A 17,705-nucleotide genomic window follows, 5' to 3' on the forward strand; every position below is an offset into this window, starting at 1 on the left:
GGTTATTCATGAAGGCCCGCCTTTCAACCTTGTCCTTTGCCTGAGGTGTGGTGATCCTCAGGTTAAAGCACCAGCTCCCCCCTCAAAGGGGAAAGCAGCCGATGGTCATCTGGGACTATGGCACGTTTACTTAAGGCATTCTCTTCAAAGTTATCCAGTTGTCATATTTAAAATGTTTCCAAAGGGGGATTTGTGTGAAATCACTGCAGCAGTGTCCTAAATATTCAGTCTGTACGTGGTCATAAAGCTGCTGAAAACTCAGCTGTGAATGAATAGAAATTCAAAACTTTTTAATGATCATGGGAAAGTGATATCTTGGTGATTAGCTGTGGGCCGAATAATTCTAACTTCAACTTTTCAATTCTTCAGGGACTTTAAATTCTGCTGTGAAAATGACAAAATGCTTGACATTTTTATAAACTGTTGAGAGGAAAATGTGGATTGAGAATTTTCTATTTAGAATTTTATTTAATAAAAATTTTATTGAACATTTTTGAATATATAAATAAAAAAAATACAAAACTAAAACAACCCCAACAACAACACCCCATCCCCCCCCCCCCAGCTTTTTTGAAAAATATTTTGCAAGGGTTTGTGAACTTTACATGGCTGACATGTATATAAAATAATTTACATACATTGTGGTTCATGCAGTCAGAGTTGAACAATCCTGCTGAAGTAAAACAAATATTGGAATTCTAATTGGGTTGAGCATCCATGAAAAAGGATTTGTTTTGGATGTGTCCTGTTCATTTTCTCGTTCTATTTTAATTTTCACATTCTTATTGTGCAGTTATGCTGCACTCCTAATCTGCCTTTAAATCCCGTAACAGCCTCTCCGAACAGGCGCTGGAATGTGGCGACTCGGGGCTTTTCACAGTAACTTCATTGAAGCCTACTTGTGACAATAATCTATTATTATTAAATGTTAGAATTGCTCTAGCATCTTCCCATTGCACCAAACCATTGCATATTCCCATTGTTACAAACAGCTGCGTATCCAATCTTTGTACTTCTGTCTTGCTTTCATCTCCACACTTGGTTCCCTTGGCGAAGATGTATTACAGAATGCGTGCTAATTTTACACATTTTTAAAAAGCTGGCAGTATAATAATGAGGAATATTGATTTTATATAGGAATGGCCATTGCTCATCTCCATGAAAAATTTAATTTTGTTTTGATAGGTATGGGCAAAATGAAAAGATTCCTGACCATGTGAAGGAGAAGCTACAGTGCCTCTCTTCAATCCTAGGATTGCTGGCAAATCAAACAAACCAACATAGAATCCAGTGACGCAAGCACTTCTGGTGTAATGTGAAGTCTGAAATTTGGCAACAGTCTCTTCTGTGTAATGCTGCTTTCCAGAGAGAGGCTGATGAGCTTCCTTTTTCCCTTTTGTAAAAATAGTTTGAAACTTAGTTTGATTTGAAACAATAACTAACCAAGTTCAAACCGGAAAATGTTATAAAATAAAGCTGGTAGGTCTTGATGTAGCAAAATATAAATATTGAATCCAGTACTGTAAATATTTTGTATATTTTGTAATGCATGCTAATGTATATGAAAGATTTTTATTTTTTCTATTGCTCATTTAAATATGTATTTTTTGAGTAAACATCAATGTAGTGTTAAAACAGTTGAAAAGGCAGATTGTTGAGTTGTATTTATCTGCTTTATGTATAAAAGGGATTTATACAAATTATATAAAAAAAAACTTGTAAATGAACTTTGTTTTTGTAAGACATTTTATAGAGACATTTTATATATTTCTGTAGTGGATTCATTCTGATTACAACCATTTCATTTGTCTACTCAAATGTAATTGCCTTTACATTTTTATCCATCCTTAGTAGAACACTTTTTTTTCTTTTCTTCTCCCAAAATGTAATTGGGAATTTCACTTAATATCTTTTACGTAACATGTCTCCTTTATCCTAGATTCCTTTTTTCACATATGTGTAAATTGAAAATCTTGAAACTGCAAATTGAGCGGACCACTTTCCTACATGAATTTAAAATAGGGCTTACTGATTTTAGGGCAGCAATGTAAGGCAAGCGCCTAAAATTACAGAAGGCAAGCAGGTGTGAAAGTCAGAGACCTACTTGCCATTTTCAAATTACTAATTTCAAGCTCAACAGCTTGTTAACAACACAATTGTCTTCAATTTTTCATTGCCAGCTGCATCTTTTGGGCATCAGACGCAAAAAGGATTGAGAATATTTTATCAAAACCTATTATGACAAGATGGCATATGGGTGGAGGAAAAAGGCCTGCCACCATGACTCAATGTAGCAGCAGCAGAGTCTGATGGTGAAAGTGTTAATGCCTTTTTTAAAAACTAATTTTTAACTTTTTGGAGCCTGTCATCATAAATACAGATTGAGAGCAGGGAGCCTAAACTTACAGCTATGACTCGAACTTCCTGTAAACAGCATAACCTCTCACCACATGACGCCCTGGCCCAGACTCCATTGTACAGAGACTCCTACATACTTCTAATTAGTTGCTGTACGGTCACTAATTGGCCAACTGACACTTGATTGGATGAGCTGAGACGATGGTGGCAGGAGCGGACCACTTGGTTTCTGTGTCCTTTCCCTTACCCTGCTGAAAAACCTAAAAACCAGCTTGATATGTTCCAAGTATTTTTTTAATGTGCCAAGCATGTTATGAAAATTGGCCACAGTACTCCTGATTCATAGTTTTGAATTTTTAAAAATAAGTATTAAATATTTGCTAATTTGTTACTAATCTCCAGGGTCCAACCTTGGTCTGTGGCTGAGAAGCAATGATCAATTGAAGTTGAATTGCTGACTAGGCATAAATTGTTTCTATATTGTGTGATATTGGTTTGGGGAGAGGGCAGAAATGTGTACAGAAATTAAGTCTCTTGCGGGAACTGTAGTCTAGACATGCCTATCTTTTCCTTGCATTATTGTGAATTAAGTGTACCATATTTGTATCATACTGTTTTGTGTTGTATATGGTTGACTATTTTAATACAATAATTGCTTTGTATTTTGATGCTCTTATTCTAGTTTACTTTCTCAATTCCCCTTTCTTAAAGCAGACTTGTCATCTTTCAGGGTTTTTGACTTTTTACACAATTTGAAAAAAATTAACTCTTGGGTTTTCTGTTTCATACAATTTATTTCAAATAGAAAGACAGGCTGAACTAAAAGATTGTCATTTGTAAACTATGAGCTGCCATTGATACTTTCAATTTGTAATGAAATGAAAATCGCTTATTGTCACGAGTAGGCTTCAATGAAGTTACTGTGAAATTGTCACAACAATCAATCTCTCATTCATCATATTAGTTTCCACTTCCCCTTTCTAGTTATAAACAGTGATATACAAAATTTAGGAAGGTTGCAAAGAAAACAAAAATTTGCTAAGGGAAGTTCAGAGCTTTCGTAGAACGGAACATGTTAGGAGTGCTATTTCAGTGGGGCAATGATTTGGATAGCAACAGCTTTTCACATGTTTTCTATACATCATTAGGCTCGATAAATTGGGCTTCTTAAATTCAAGTCAAATGGCTGGTCTGTAGGCTCGCCTTACTGTGAAATAAAGCACATATAACAATTGTATCTTTCCTTGTTTCACAAAATATTTAAAATTAAACATGAAGGTAGCATCTGTGGAGAGAAAGTTAATCAGATTAATGAACTCCATTAATATTTTTTAAATTTAAGATTTCAGCCTCTGCAGCATTTTCATATTGTTTCCCCAAATATATGTGGGGTTCACATTCAAGGAGATTAAAATAGTCCATGTAAAATACCTGCAAATATCCAATACAGATCAGTGTTATTTCCTCTAATATGCCATCAGGTAGATTCAGACTACATGTAAAGTGTTCAGTGAGCCAAAGAAGTTATTCACAGTACACCTAAAATTATGATTAGTAGCAGTTACCTAATCTAGTGCACTGGTGATTTTAAAATTAAATGAACTAAATAGACAGTGATATTTTAAAATATTCAGTAGAAGCAGAAATTGATAGGTTGGAAGGAAGAAAAGTTAAATTAATAAAAATTTGCGTGAAGAAAAATGCAGACAAAGACGATGAAAGCAGGTGCAAAAAAATCAAATGATAAATTGGAGGTCAATAAGGAAGAAAACATCTGATGTTCAGAAGGAACTTTCAATAGATTGAATCTAACACTGCTTCCTTATTAGGTTGTGTTAATTGAGATGACTTGATCTTTGCTCTCCCATCAAGAACGTATTATTAATGGTCAAGTATTTTTGGTAAATTTCTACGTTCTCCATTTGTGAGTAACCTGATTTTAAACCTACAAATTATTAACAAACGTAACTAGTTTTATTGGTATGTGCTAGTTTAGTATATTAGATATTTTTAAATACATGCCTAGTCATCCCTGAGTGTCAGCATAAACTCTGAAGAGTTGAATTAATGCAATTGACAGGAATTTTCCATTTACATGATTTCAATCTGAGTTGTGGCCAGTCTTTTTTTTGGGGGGGGGGGGGGGGAGGGAAAGAGCTTCCTGCACAATAGTTTTTTAAAACAGCGTTAAAGATTGGGAAACTCTTGCTCGACAGATTTTAGGATCTACAGGGCTGTTTTGGCTGATTTCAGCTGATAAAACCTGCCAAAACTAGCAGAAGCTCCAGACCACTATATGCCTCCATTCCTCTAGATGTTTTTAAATACAACTCTGCATGATGCAGTGAAACCTGTTAATCAGGGACGGCTATTGGACTTGTGTCAGTTATCTGTTATCTCGTGTCCTTAATTTCAAAATGGTTATTGTATGTATCGTTGATTAATGAGCTAAATATCCCAGCATGGCATAATTTCCTGCAACATTCCTTTTCGCTCTCACTTGGGACTGTGCCTAATTCTGGAAGGCTGTGATTTCAGTTCACTTTGTTTGGATTTCTGATTCCTTTCTTTTTCTCTCTGGATTGCTAATTTCTGGCTTTTGTGTAATGGATAAATTTTTAGCCAGCATCCATAGCAGCAGAGAACCTCTATTCTTGTGTTACAGTTCTGCAAGCATTCAATTTCAAGTTTATTGACTGCTGTGCATAACGATAAGAGTTTGTAATTACATATTTTTTTTCAACCATTGTTGCCTAGCAGTTACCTAATATGGCTAATGTTTCCAGTTCTAAACCGACTTGTATTTGGTGTCAGTGGTTTCAAGGGGCATGTTGTATTTATTTTTTTGAGACGGCAGCGAGTGCTTTTGGAGAGTTTTGAGTTTTTCAACAAAATATGTAGAAATAAAGTACAGAAAACTAATCATGATAAATGTGTACCAATGATGATATTTCCCCAAAATTTTCTTTTTATGTCCCACCTCTAAGCTTTAGTATGATAAAAGTTGTGCTGCAGATGCAGATAACCAGGTCTCCTTTGTTATGCAGACAAAATTATATTAACCCATTTCATTCAAAACTGAAATCGTTCATAATATTCTTGACATTTCAAAATTAGGAGATACAGGATTTTGTTTATATAAAGCTATCACTTGAAAATCTCACTTATCATGGTGCACCAATTTTATAGTGTAAAAGTGCTAAACCTACTATTTAAGCATTATAGTACAAGTTAGATAAAAAACAAAGTCAAGTAAGTTGCGTCAATATATAAAGCTGAAAATGACTGTCATTTCTCTGTACTGTTAATTTACAGCAGTGACTATATAAAGTGCAAATTAGTTCACTTTTATCATTTTAGTTTTGAGGCAATATACATAAATTTGTGGGGTTTTTTAGTCCATCATTGCACTCTCTGATACCGGATTAAGAAACCTATGAGTCTCTTGTACATCACACCCATTAGTATTATAGCAGCCATCACTATCCCACAAGTGGGGCCAAATGTCCATCGAGGTCCATAACGAATGTAAACTTGGCTAACAAACACTGGTCCAAGTGTGCGTGCTCCACTTCCAGAGGCTGTTAGCCAGCCCATATAAACACCCTAAGAGGTTAAAAATTAGAACAAAGTCAGATGTTGTACAGTCTCGCACAAGGAAATTAAATATCTAAAATAACCACAGAACTTGTTTCAAAAGTTCTACCCTGCTCCAGTTCATATAGTTCTAAACTGGCTATCTGGGCTGTGCAGTGGTTAGCACTGCTGCCAACAGCGTTGAGGACTCTGGTTCGATCCTGGCCCTGGGTCACTGCCTGGCTGGAGTTTTCACATTCTCCCCATGTCTGCGTGGGTTTCACCCCCACACCCAAAGATGTCCAGGTAAGGTGGATTGGCCACACTAAAATTGGCCCTTAATTGAAAAAAAAATAATTGGGTGTTCTAAATTTAAAAAAAAATTTTTTTTTAAGTTCAAAGTTCTGCAGGTTAGGTGGGATTATGGGGATGGTGGAGTGGACTTTAAGTCGGGTGCTCCTTTGGAGGGTTAATGCAGACTCGATGGGTAGAATGGCATCCTTCTGTATGGATTCTGTTCTGTTTAATAGTGGTCAAAGGAAGGGTAGAATTACTAATTGCAGGAAATCTATACTTTTTGATCAGTGGTGATGAGGTTAAACACAAGAAGTTCTTTGTTTTTAAGTATCTTCATATGAAAAGTTATGTTACCAAGGGGGAAATTTGCACTTGTTTTCATAGCAATAGAGGATGTCTTGCTAGCAAAAAGGGAGAAATGCTCGAGGCAGCCTGTTCTGTCCAGTTAGGCAAGATAAGAGTTCATTTCATGTTAACTCCCAGCCTGAGATCAGGAACACCTGTCTGTTTCCATGGCTCCTTGTGTCACATGATTTAGATCAAGAAATTGTATCCCTCACCTAATCACTCCACCATCATGCCCCACTGGTGCATTAGTTTTGATTTCTAGCATAATCAATCCAGACTGTAAAAATATTGCAAGCACCGCTCAAACAACTGAAAAGTGTATGGGATGTTGGACTGCCTGTGATGGACGAAAGAAGGCTCTTCTCCTGAAAACTTTGAATTTGGCACTTTAAGTGCAAAATAGCTGCTAAAATTGGGGGAAAACCTCACCCTCACCCCCTTCCACCAACACCAGGACTAGATAGACATAGCAACAGCAGCTCCAGGGGCCGAAAGGAACAGAAAAGGTAGCAAAAGCCAATGAGGTGGCAAGCATGCTGAGGAAAGAGTCCTCAGCCACACCTGCCACGAGGTGGCGCAGAGAGCTCCCTCTCCCTGACAAACGCATGGAGGGAGTTCCTTGAAAAGGAGCTTGAGGAGGCCATCAAAGCAGAGATGAGGGCAATGGTCAAAGTGGCAGGGCTGCTGATCACTCTGCATGCGGCCCTGAAAAAGGCAGAGGGGTGGCTGGAGACCCAGGACGCAACCAGAAGAGAGCTGGAGAAGGCCTCGACTGGGCAAAGCAACTGGTTCGCCCCACTGGAAACAGATGGCAAGGTTAGTGGCGACACACGGGACATTAAGGGGAAAGGTTGAGGATCAGGAGAACCGATCACAGTGTCAGAATCTACGCATAGTGGGCCCACCGGAGGGAACAGAGGGTCGGAACCCCACAGAATATGTGCTGGCCCAAATGCTGCGTAACCTGGTGGGGAGAGACAGCTTCCCCAAGTCGCCAGAAATAGACAGAGTCCACAGGTTACTTCAGGGACCAACCAAGGGCCATAATCGCAAAATTACACCAATACCAGGAAAGAATCCTGAGCTGGGCCAGACAGAGACGGTCCTGCAAGTGGAAGGGACACTCAATTAGGATATACCAGGACATTAGGGCAGACCTGGCCAAGCGGCAGGTGGAATTCAACAGAGCCAAGGCAGCCCTCTATAAGAAAGGTGTGAAGTTCAGAATGCTGTACCCAGCCAAGCTCTGGGTGACCTTCCAGGGCAGAGATCATTACTTCACCCCACCAGGAGACGTGGACAAATTCATCCATAAACGGGCTGAGGGGGCAGCATGGTGGCGGTGATTAGCACTGCTTGCTGCTTCACTGCGCCGAGGACCTGGATCATTGTCCGTGTGGAGTTTTCACATTTTCCTCGTGTCTGCCTAGATTTTGCCCCCACAACCCAAAATATATTCTGGGTAGGTGGATTGGCCACGCTAAATTGCCCTTTGTTTGGAAAAAAAATAATTGGGTACTCTAAATTTAGAATAAACACAGGCTGGCAAGACAGCAGCAGAGCCAGTGATGAACCAGACACCTTGGTGGATTGGGACATTGAGAGACTATTTGCTTGGGACTGCACTGCCTCGTTCTGAATGTTGGAACTAAGGCTCAGAAAGGTGGGGGCGAGAGCAGCAGTCCACAAGAGGGGATGAAGAGGTGGAGGGGAGAACAGACACGCAGTTTGTGAAGGCGAGGGCCACCACACAAGTGGGTAAGCTAGCTCCAGGAATTATGAGGGGGGTCTGTGATGCATCTCCCACTGGGGAGAGGGTGTCTGGCGACAGAGGGGGGATATCAAGGGGGGTAAATGGGGTGGGGACACTAGTTGGGCAAGGGGGAGGGAAATAGACTCAGAGGGAGAACAAAGGGATGGGGGGGGTGGCTCTGGGCTGGCTATGACAGATCACACATGGCCGCAAGGAATATAAAGACACCGCAAACAGCCACTTGGGAGGGTCCCCAAACAAAGGGAAACCCAGGAGTGCAGGGGCTCACCCACATGGTAAGTATGGTTGACCCAGGAGTGGGAGGGGGGAGGCAAACAGAACCCCTCCCCATCAGAAACGTCACCTGGAACATCAGGGGACTTAACATCCCAGTGAAAAGATCCAGAGTCTTCGCCCACCTGAAAAGTATGAGAGCTGGCATATAGTCTTCGTCCAAGGGACACACCTGAGGGAGAAGGACCGACTGAGTAAGAAAGGGCTGGGTGGGACAAACTCACCATTTGTGTTATGGGATGAGAGCTAGGGGGGTAGCCATACTGCTCAACAAGAAGATACTAATTCACAGTGACAAGGACTGTTACGCACCCAGGGGGTTTGGAACATCATGGTCAGTGGTGTCCTGGAGGGGGCACCAGTGGTCCTTGTTAACATGTACACTCCGAACTGGGATGACCCAGAATTCATAAAGAAGACCATGGCAGAAATCCCTGACATTGACACACCAACTCGTGTGTGTGTGTGTGTGTGTGGGGGGGGGGGGGGGGGGGGGGGGGGGGGTTGGTCTTTAACTGTACAGGACCCATGGACAGACAGATCAAACCCCAAATCGGAACAAAAATCAAACATGGCAAAGGAACTAGGCACGTTCATGGAACAGATGGGGGCAGTGGAGCCATGGAGGTTCACACACCCAGGGGAGGAGGAGTTCTCCCTTCTCCCAGGTACACAGGGTCTGCACCAAGATTGACTTCTTCGTAGTGGGGAGATCAGTGCTTCCAGGGGTAGTAGGAGTGAAATATTCCACAATCGTAATCTCCGACCACACGACAATGGATGTGAGCTTGGAGACGGGCTGGGCCCCATGGAGGTTGGACACGGCCCTACTTACTGGTAAGGCTTTTTGCGAAACGATGTCACAGGCCATGGATGGGTACATCACCTATAACCAGAATGGGGCGATGTCACCCTCCTTGTTTTGGGAGGTGCTGAGGGCTGTGATCAGAGGACAGATTATCCCATACAGTGTGCTCAGACAGGAAGGAGAGGGTGGCAAGGCAGCAACTGGTCGACTCCATACTTGAGGTGGTGTGGCAGTACCATGCGGCCCTGACTGTAGAGCTTCTGGCGGAGAGGAAAAAGCTATAAATGGTCTTTGGAGGGGGGGGGGGGGGGGGGCGCAAGGACAAGCGGGATTAACAGAGACAGCATCAGCACACCTCTGGACAATACACGCAAGGACCAATATTTGGAGCCCAACGAAGGCAGAACGGCCAAATAGGTTCCACAGCAGCCATGGGAGGGAATGTTTAACTATATGTCGTTTTTTCTTTCTCTCTTTCTGCTTTGTGTTTCTTCTCGTTTTTGTGTTGGCCTGTAAATATTAATTTCTCTGGCTCAACAATATGTGCAGTGATGAAACCTGTAAACATAAAAACATTGAATTGTATGGGATGTTTTCTTCCAGATTTGGTTCAAACGCAATTTCTTTCATCCCACGTTGGCATCTATTTTGAGTACGAGTGGTCTATCTCCCTCTGCCGGCTAACAAATGAAGGATATTTCCACCTGGTTCTTGTAATAGTTGATCTGACAGTCAGTAAGGCCCTCAGTTCCACTCTGCTCGCTGTGCTGTTTTAGTTTATGAAATATTGGTATGCGGAGTATATGCTGAGTTCTTAAAATCAGATAGCACAAACATTTATTTTGCTCACCCAGATTTTCATTTAAATTCTAGTTTTTTAAAATGCTGATGAGTGGAGTTGCCACTTTCCATTTGTAAAACCAGTAGTTACAGGAACCAGCTGGAAACTAATTCAATGTTATTTGGCTGAAGGAAGACCGAATACCACCCCTTTAAGATGTGCCAGTGAAGTGTAAAACTGAGGGCATTGTGGAATCTGAAAATTGCCAGTTTTTATCAGACCAAAGTATTTTTCCTAATTATGGTCCAATTAACGGGGAAGAAAATAAGAGGGAGAAATTGAGAGATCAAAGCTACAATTACCCTCAAAAAAGTGCTAATACAAATACTGCCAAACGCTTGCTGCAACAGTATGTCATTGGATGTCTTCATACATCTGATCTTATTTATACATATCTGTTGGCATTTTACAATAATTAAACAACATCTCTTACCTGGGGCTTTGGTCCGAGAATTTTTGAATACAATGTATACGATATAACATTACAAACAGGGTACCCAATTCCAATCAGTATAGAAGAAGAGATGTACTGAGTTAAATAGATGATGGGAATATACTGACACCACACTTGCTCCGGAGGGCAACCTATTCTCTCAGCAGTGAGAACGAGTGGAGGTTGCATAAAGAAATTCCAAGTAACTGAGGATGATTCATTGTACTTTATTTCAACAGAAGAGTAGTTGGAAACATTCTTAATCTCTGTCAATGATAGAAAAAATAATTCAATTATTTATTTTCAATACATGCAGTTGACTCTGTCATTAGCTTTTTAAAGTAAATGTGAACACAAATAAAAGTAACAGCACATTAAAGTACCTTGTGCCTGCTGAGTTACTAGGTTTACCTTTATAAAACTGCATGTGTGAACTCATAATGACACACCGCTGCCAATAATGGTGTTGCAGCACACAAGTTTTTTTTAAATCTCCTAGTTAGTCAGCCTGCCTTGCAAATAACCTCTGCACTTCTGCTTCTCATATCAAATTTCCAGGTAATTTTGTGTTATATTAAATAGAAAATAAGGATCAAATGTATGGATTTTAAAATGGTGACTGAATTCCATCTCTTCCTCCTGGTCCAAAATCTCCCATCCTTTAGATTTCGCCTGAAGTAGGATTACATTTTATAATCATTCTGCATGTGCTTAACTAGCAAAATAATAAAAGTGTAAGTGTAATAACGCCCCAATTGATCTCCAGATGTAAGTGGGTAGGTTGGCAATTTCCCACCACCGACCGGTATACTGCTCTGTTTCCGCCTACACCCTATTTTCAAGGAGGTGGCTTTTAGGGAGTGATCATTAACCACCCATAAACTGGGGGCGGCACGGTGGCGCAGTGGTTAGCACTGCTGCCTCATGGTACTGAGGACCCGGGATCGATCCCGGGTCACTGTCTGCGTGGAGTTTGCACATTCTCCCCGTGTCTGCATGTGTCTCACTCCCACAACCCAAAGATGTGCTGATTAGGTGGATTGGCCACGCTAAATTGGAAAAAAAATAATCGGGTACACTAAATTTATATTTTTTAAAAACCCACCCATTCACTAATGACAGTCAATTTGGTCAATTAAAGTGCCAGTTGAGGCCATTCTGTCTGGATTTTTCATACGTCAAACAGCTTCCAGGTTGGAATGGAACAGTGGTGACTCCTGCTGGCAGCTGACCAGCGGTGCATCCTGCATCATGGATCTACTGAGTAGAGACCACCCTGTTGTCTAGCTATGGTGAGAAGACAGCAGTGCCATTATTTATTTCACAGCCTAATATTTTGCACAATAATTATTTAATTTTTCAAATAAATTTAAGGTACCCAATTATTTTTTTTTCCCAATTAAGGGGAAATTCAGTGTGGCCAATCTACCTACTCTGCACATCTTTGGGTTGTGGGGGGTAAAACCCACACAGATACGGGGAGAATGTGAAAACTCCACATGGACAGTGATCCGGGATCGAACCCAGGTCGTCGGCGCCGTGAGATGCACCCATATTATTAAGTAGTCTGAAGCATGACATGAACCAGCAGAGGGCAGCAGAGCAGAGCTACTGGTCAGCTGTTCTGGGGAAATTTGCATACGTGCAGTGCGGTCAGCCTAAGTTGAAGGTGAACCTGCGAAGAAGACCCAAGGAGTTTGAGTAAAGGCAAGCAACCAGCAGAGGGCAGCAGAGCAGAGCTACTGGTCAGCTGTTCTGGGGAAATTTGCATACGTGCAGTGCGGTCAGCCTAAGTTGAAGGTGGTTTGTGGAGGGGCTGTTGGCAAGTGACAGTTAAACCCGAAACACTTTGTGAGTGTTTCCCACCCTACCTCCTCCTCTAACCAACCCCCCCACCCCACGGTGGTTGGGAAGCGGGAGCAGGGGCCTGTCGTGAAGGTGAGTGAGTGCCTTTAAATTTGCTTACCTTTCAGCGGGATCAGGGTTTGAGGTAATATCAGGTAAGCTCTTCCTTTCTTTTTCTTTTTCTTGTTTTTTTTTAATCTAGAGGGGATGTCAGGGAAGGCAGTACAATGCTCCTCCTGCAGAATGTTTGAGGTGAGGGACGCCGTCAGTGTCCCTGCTGATTTCATCTGTGGGAAGTGCACCCAACTCCAGCTTCTCAAAAACCGTGTTAGGGACCTGGAGCTTGAGCTGGATGAACTTCGGATCATTCGGGAGGCAGAGGGGGTCATAGATAGGAGCTTCAGGGAAGTAGTTACACCAAAGACTGGAGATAGATGGGTAACAGTAAGAGGGACTGGGAAGAAGCAGTCAGTGCAGGGACCCCCTGCGGTCGTTCCCCTGAGTAACAAGTATACCGTTTTGGATACTTGTGGGGGGGACGACTTACCAGGGGTAAGCCATGGGGTACGGGCCTCTGGCACGGAGTCTGTCCCTGTTGCTCAGAAGGGAAGGGGGGAAAGGAGTAGAACATTAGTAATTGGGGACTCAATAGTCAGGGGCACAGATAGGAGATTTTGTGGGAGCGAGAGAGACTCACGTTTGGTATGTTGCCTCCCAGGTGCAAGGGTACGTGATGTCTCGGATCGTGTTTTCCGGGTCCTTAAGGGGGAGGGGGAGCAGCCCCAAGTCGTAGTCCACATTGGCACTAACGACATAGGTAGGAAAGGGGAGAAGGATGTCAGGCAGGCCTTTAGGGAGCTAGGATGGAAGCTCAGAGCGAGAACAAACAGAGTTGTTATCTCTGGGTTGTTGCCCGTGCCACGTGATAGTGAGATGAGGAATAGGGAGAGAGAGCAATTAAACACGTGGCTACAGGGATGGTGCAGGCGGGAGGGATTCAGATTTCTGGATAACTGGGGCTCTTTCTGGGGAAGGTGGGACCTCTATAGACAGGATGGTCTACATCTGAACCTGAGGGGCACCAATATCCTGGGGGGGAGATTTGTTAGTACTCTTTGGGGGGGTTTAAACTAATTCAGCAGGGGCCATGGGAACCTGGATTGTAGTTTTGGGGTGCGAGAGATTGAGAGTAGAGAGGTCAGGAGCACAGTTTTGACTTCGCAGGAGGGCGGCGGCAGTGTTCAGGTCTGTGGTTTGAAGTGTGTCTATTTCAATGCCAGGAGTATACGAAATAAGGTAGGGGAACTGGCAGCATGGGTAGGTACCTGGGACTTCGATGTTGTGGCCATTTCAGAGACATGGATAGAGCAGGGACAGGAATGGTTGTTGCAGGTTCCGGGGTTTAGGTGCTTTAGTAAGGTCAGAGAAGGGGGCAAAAGAGGGGGAGGTGTGGCGCTGCTAGTCAAGGACAGTATTACGGTGGTAGAAAGGATGCAAGATGGGGACTCTTCTTCCGAGGTAGTATGGGCTGAGGTTAGAAACAGGAAAGGAGAGGTCACCCTGTTGGGAGTTTTCTATAGGCCACCTAATAGTTCTAGAGATGTAGAGGAAAGGATGGCGAAGATGATTCTGGAAAAGAGCGAAAGTAACAGGGTAGTTGTTATGGGAGACTTTAACTTTCCTAATATTGACTGGAAAAGATATAGTTCGAGTACATTGGATGGGTCGTTCTTTGTACAATGTGTGCAGGAGGGTTTTCTGACACAATATGTTGACAGGCCAACAAGAGGTGAGGCCACTTTGGATTTGGTTTTGGGTAATGAACCAGGCCAGGTGTTAGATCTGGAGGTAGGTGAACACTTTGGAGACAGTGACCACAATTCGGTGACCTTTACGTTAGTGATGGAAAGGGATAAGTATACCCCGCAGAGCAAGAGTTATAGCTGGGGGAAGGGCAATTATGATGCCATTAGACATGACTTAGGATGTGTTGGTTGGAGAAGTAGGCTGCAAGGGTTGGGCACACTGGATATGTGGAGCTTGTTCAAGGAACAGCTATTGCATGTTCTTGATAAGTACGTACCAGTCAGGCAGGGAGGAAGGGGTCGAGCGAGGGAACCGTGGTTTACCAAAGAAGTGGAATCTCTTGTTAAGAGGAAGAAGGAGGCCTATGTGAAGATGAGGCGTGAAGTTTCAGTTGGGGCGCTTGATAGTTACAAGGAAGCGAGGAAGGATCTAAAGAGAGAGCTGAGACGAGCAAGGAGGGGACATGAGAAGTCTTTGGCAGGTAGGATCAAGGAAAACCCAAAAGCTTTCTATAGGTATGTCAGGAATAAAAGAATGACTAGGGTAAGAGTAGGGCCAGTCAAGGACAGTGGTGGGAAGTTGTGTGTGGAGGCTGAGGAGATAAGCGAGATACTAAATGAATACTTTTCGTCAGTATTCACTCAAGAGAAAGATAATATTGTGGAGGAGAATGCTGAGACCCAGGCTATTAGAATAGATGGCATTGAGGTGCGTAGGGAAGAAGTGTTGGCAATTCTGGACAAGGTGAAAATAGATAAGTCCCCGGGGCCGGATGGGATTTATCCTAGGATTCTCTGGGAAGCCAGGGAAGAGATTGCTGAGCCTTTGGCTTTGATTTTTAGGTCATCATTGGCTACAGGAATAGTGCCAGAGGACTGGAGGATAGCAAATGTGGTCCCTTTGTTCAAGAAGGGGAGTAGAGATAACCCCGGTAACTATAGGCCGGTGAGCCTAACGTCTGTGGTGGGTAAAGTCTTGGAGAGGATTATAAAAGATACGATTTATAATCATCTAGATAGGAATAATATGATTAGGGATAGTCAGCATGGTTTTGTGAAGGGTAGGTCATGCCTCACAAACCTTATCGAGTTCTTTGAGAAGGTGACTGAACAGGTAGACGAGGGTAGAGCAGTTGATGTGGTGTATATGGATTTCAGTAAAGCGTTTGATAAGGTTCCCCACGGTCGGCTATTGCAGAAAATACGGAGGCTGGGGATTGAGGGTGATTTAGAGATGTGGATCAGAAATTGGCTAGTTGAAAGAAGACAGAGAGTGGTAGTTGATGGGAAATGTTCAGAATGGAGTTCAGTTACGAGTGGCGTACCACAAGGATCTGTTCTGGGGCCGTTGCTGTTTGTCATTTTATAAATGACCTAGAGGAGGGCGCAGAAGGATGGGTGAGTAAATTTGCAGACGACACAAAAGTCGGTGGAGTTGTAGACAGTGCGGAAGGATGTTGCAGGTTACAGAGGGACATAGATAAGCTGCAGAGCTGGGCTGAGAGGTGGCAAATGGAGTTTAATGTGGAGAAGTGTGAGGTGATTCACTTTGGAAAGAATAACAGGAATGCGGAATATTTGGCTAATGGTAAAATTCTTGGTAGTGTGGATGAGCAGAGGGATCTCGGTGTCCATGTACATAGATCCCTGAAAGTTGCCACCCAGGTTGATAGGGTTGTGAAGAAGGCCTATGGTGTGTTGGCCTTTATTGGTAGAGGGATTGAGTTCCGGAGCCATGAGGTCATGATGCAGCTGTACCAAACTCTGGTACGGCCGCATTTGGAGTATTGCGTACAGTTCTGGTCGCCTCATTATAGGAAGGACGTGGAAGCTTTGGAACGGGTGCAGAGGAGATTTACCAGGATGTTGCCTGGTATGGAGGGAAAATCTTATGAGGAAAGGCTGATGGACTTGAGGTTGTTTTCGTTAGAGAGAAGAAGGTTAAGAGGTGACTTAATAGAGGCATACAAAATGATCAGAGGGTTAGATAGGGTGGACAGCGAGAGCCTTCTCCCGCGGATGGAGGTGGCTAGCACGAGGGGACATAGCCTTAAATTGAGGGGTAATAGATATAGGACAGAGGTCAGAGGTGGGTTTTTTACGCAAAGAGTGGTGAGGCCGTGGAATGCCCTACCTGCAACAGTAGTGAACTCGCCAACATTGAGGGCATTTAAAAATTTATTGGATAAGCATATGGATGATAAGGGGATAGTGTAGGTTAGATGGCCTTTAGTTTTTTTTTTCCATGTCGGTGCAACATCGAGGGCCGAAGGGCCTGTACTGCGCTGTATCGTTCTATGTTCTATGTTCTATAACCTTGCAAGTCCAAAGGTTTTTTTGATCTTTCAACTTTAATCACAGTAGTCTGAAATCACTAATTCAGTCAGATCTACCAATTTCGAAGTCCTTCAAGGATATCAACAGTGACAGATAATGAAGTGAATGAATTTATTGTATTCGAGACTTCTGGTGGTGGCATGGAGTGAGCGGTCGCACATTTGGTAGCTCCGGCTCAAGGTGGAATTTTTTGGTCCTTTACGCGTCTGGGGGATGGAATATTGGATGGAAAGAGGTGTAGGACTGCCAGACAGTGTAACTCCTCTGGTGGATGGATCCATGAACGAGGAGTGGGTCGCGAAGAAGGGATTTGTTGGAACCGGAGAGTCATCGAGGTGTGCCACAGGTTACAATGGCAGAGGGCAAAGGGCTGACAAGGGTGCAGCTGTAGTGGCGCAGTTGGGAGCGATGACGGTGGACATCCGATGATGGGCCTGGAGAGTCGCTGGTCCTAAATGGGATATGATTGATGGGGAGGGGCATGGGGAGCACCCTGACCAGGCTGGTCACGTGGCACGTGAGGGGGCTGAATGGGCCAGTCACGTGGTCACTTACCCGAGTCTGAAGGCGGACGTGGCTTTTCTACAAGAGACGCATTTAAAGATTGGGGACCCGACGGGGCTGAGGACAGGATGGGTAGGGCAGGTGTTCCATTGTACATGAAGACAAAGGAGTTGGCGGTGCTGGTGAATAAGCGGGTGGTGTTCAAGGTGTGGAACATTGTGGCAGATTCGGGATGAGGTCCATGATGGTTAGTGGGAAGCTGGAGGGGATGCCGGCGGTCCTAGTAAATGTCTACGCTCCAAATTGTGATCATGTGGAGTTTATGAGGCGGGTGCTGGGGAAGATTCCTGACCTGGACTTGCACCGGTTGATTATGGGGTAGAGGATTTTAACACGGTCATTGAACCAAGCTCGAATTGGTCAAGCCCAAGATCAGCGAAGGTGTCAGCGATAACAAAGGAGCTGAGGGAGTTTGTGGAGCGTATGGGGAAGTGGACCCCTGAAGC

At 43.3% G+C, this 17,705-nt stretch overlaps 2 protein-coding genes across 4 annotated transcripts in view; one reads left to right on the forward strand and one right to left on the reverse strand.

The window, feature by feature from the left end:
• plk4 (polo-like kinase 4 (Drosophila)) overlaps positions 1 to 1,722 on the forward strand; it is a 42,083-nt gene extending 40,361 nt beyond the window's left edge. For both annotated transcript variants that reach the window (XM_038792413.1, XM_038792414.1), the window contains one exon: positions 1,186 to 1,722. In XM_038792413.1, coding sequence (XP_038648341.1) covers positions 1,186 to 1,294 — 109 coding nt within the window. In that variant the 3' untranslated portion in view covers positions 1,295 to 1,722. The remainder of the gene's footprint in view (positions 1 to 1,185) is intronic.
• Positions 1,723 to 2,647: 925 nt separating this feature from the next.
• Positions 2,648 to 17,705, reverse strand: part of mfsd8 (major facilitator superfamily domain containing 8) — an 80,343-nt gene continuing 65,285 nt past the window's right edge. For both annotated transcript variants that reach the window (XM_038792415.1, XM_038792416.1), the window contains 2 exons: positions 10,709 to 10,974; positions 2,648 to 5,964 (listed from right to left, as the gene is read on the reverse strand). In XM_038792415.1, the coding sequence (XP_038648343.1) occupies positions 5,761 to 5,964; positions 10,709 to 10,974 (470 nt within the window). In that variant the 3' untranslated portion in view covers positions 2,648 to 5,760. The remainder of the gene's footprint in view (positions 5,965 to 10,708; positions 10,975 to 17,705) is intronic.

Source organism: Scyliorhinus canicula, chromosome 3 (assembly GCF_902713615.1).
Source record: "Scyliorhinus canicula chromosome 3, sScyCan1.1, whole genome shotgun sequence".
NCBI lineage: Eukaryota > Metazoa > Chordata > Chondrichthyes > Carcharhiniformes > Scyliorhinidae > Scyliorhinus > Scyliorhinus canicula.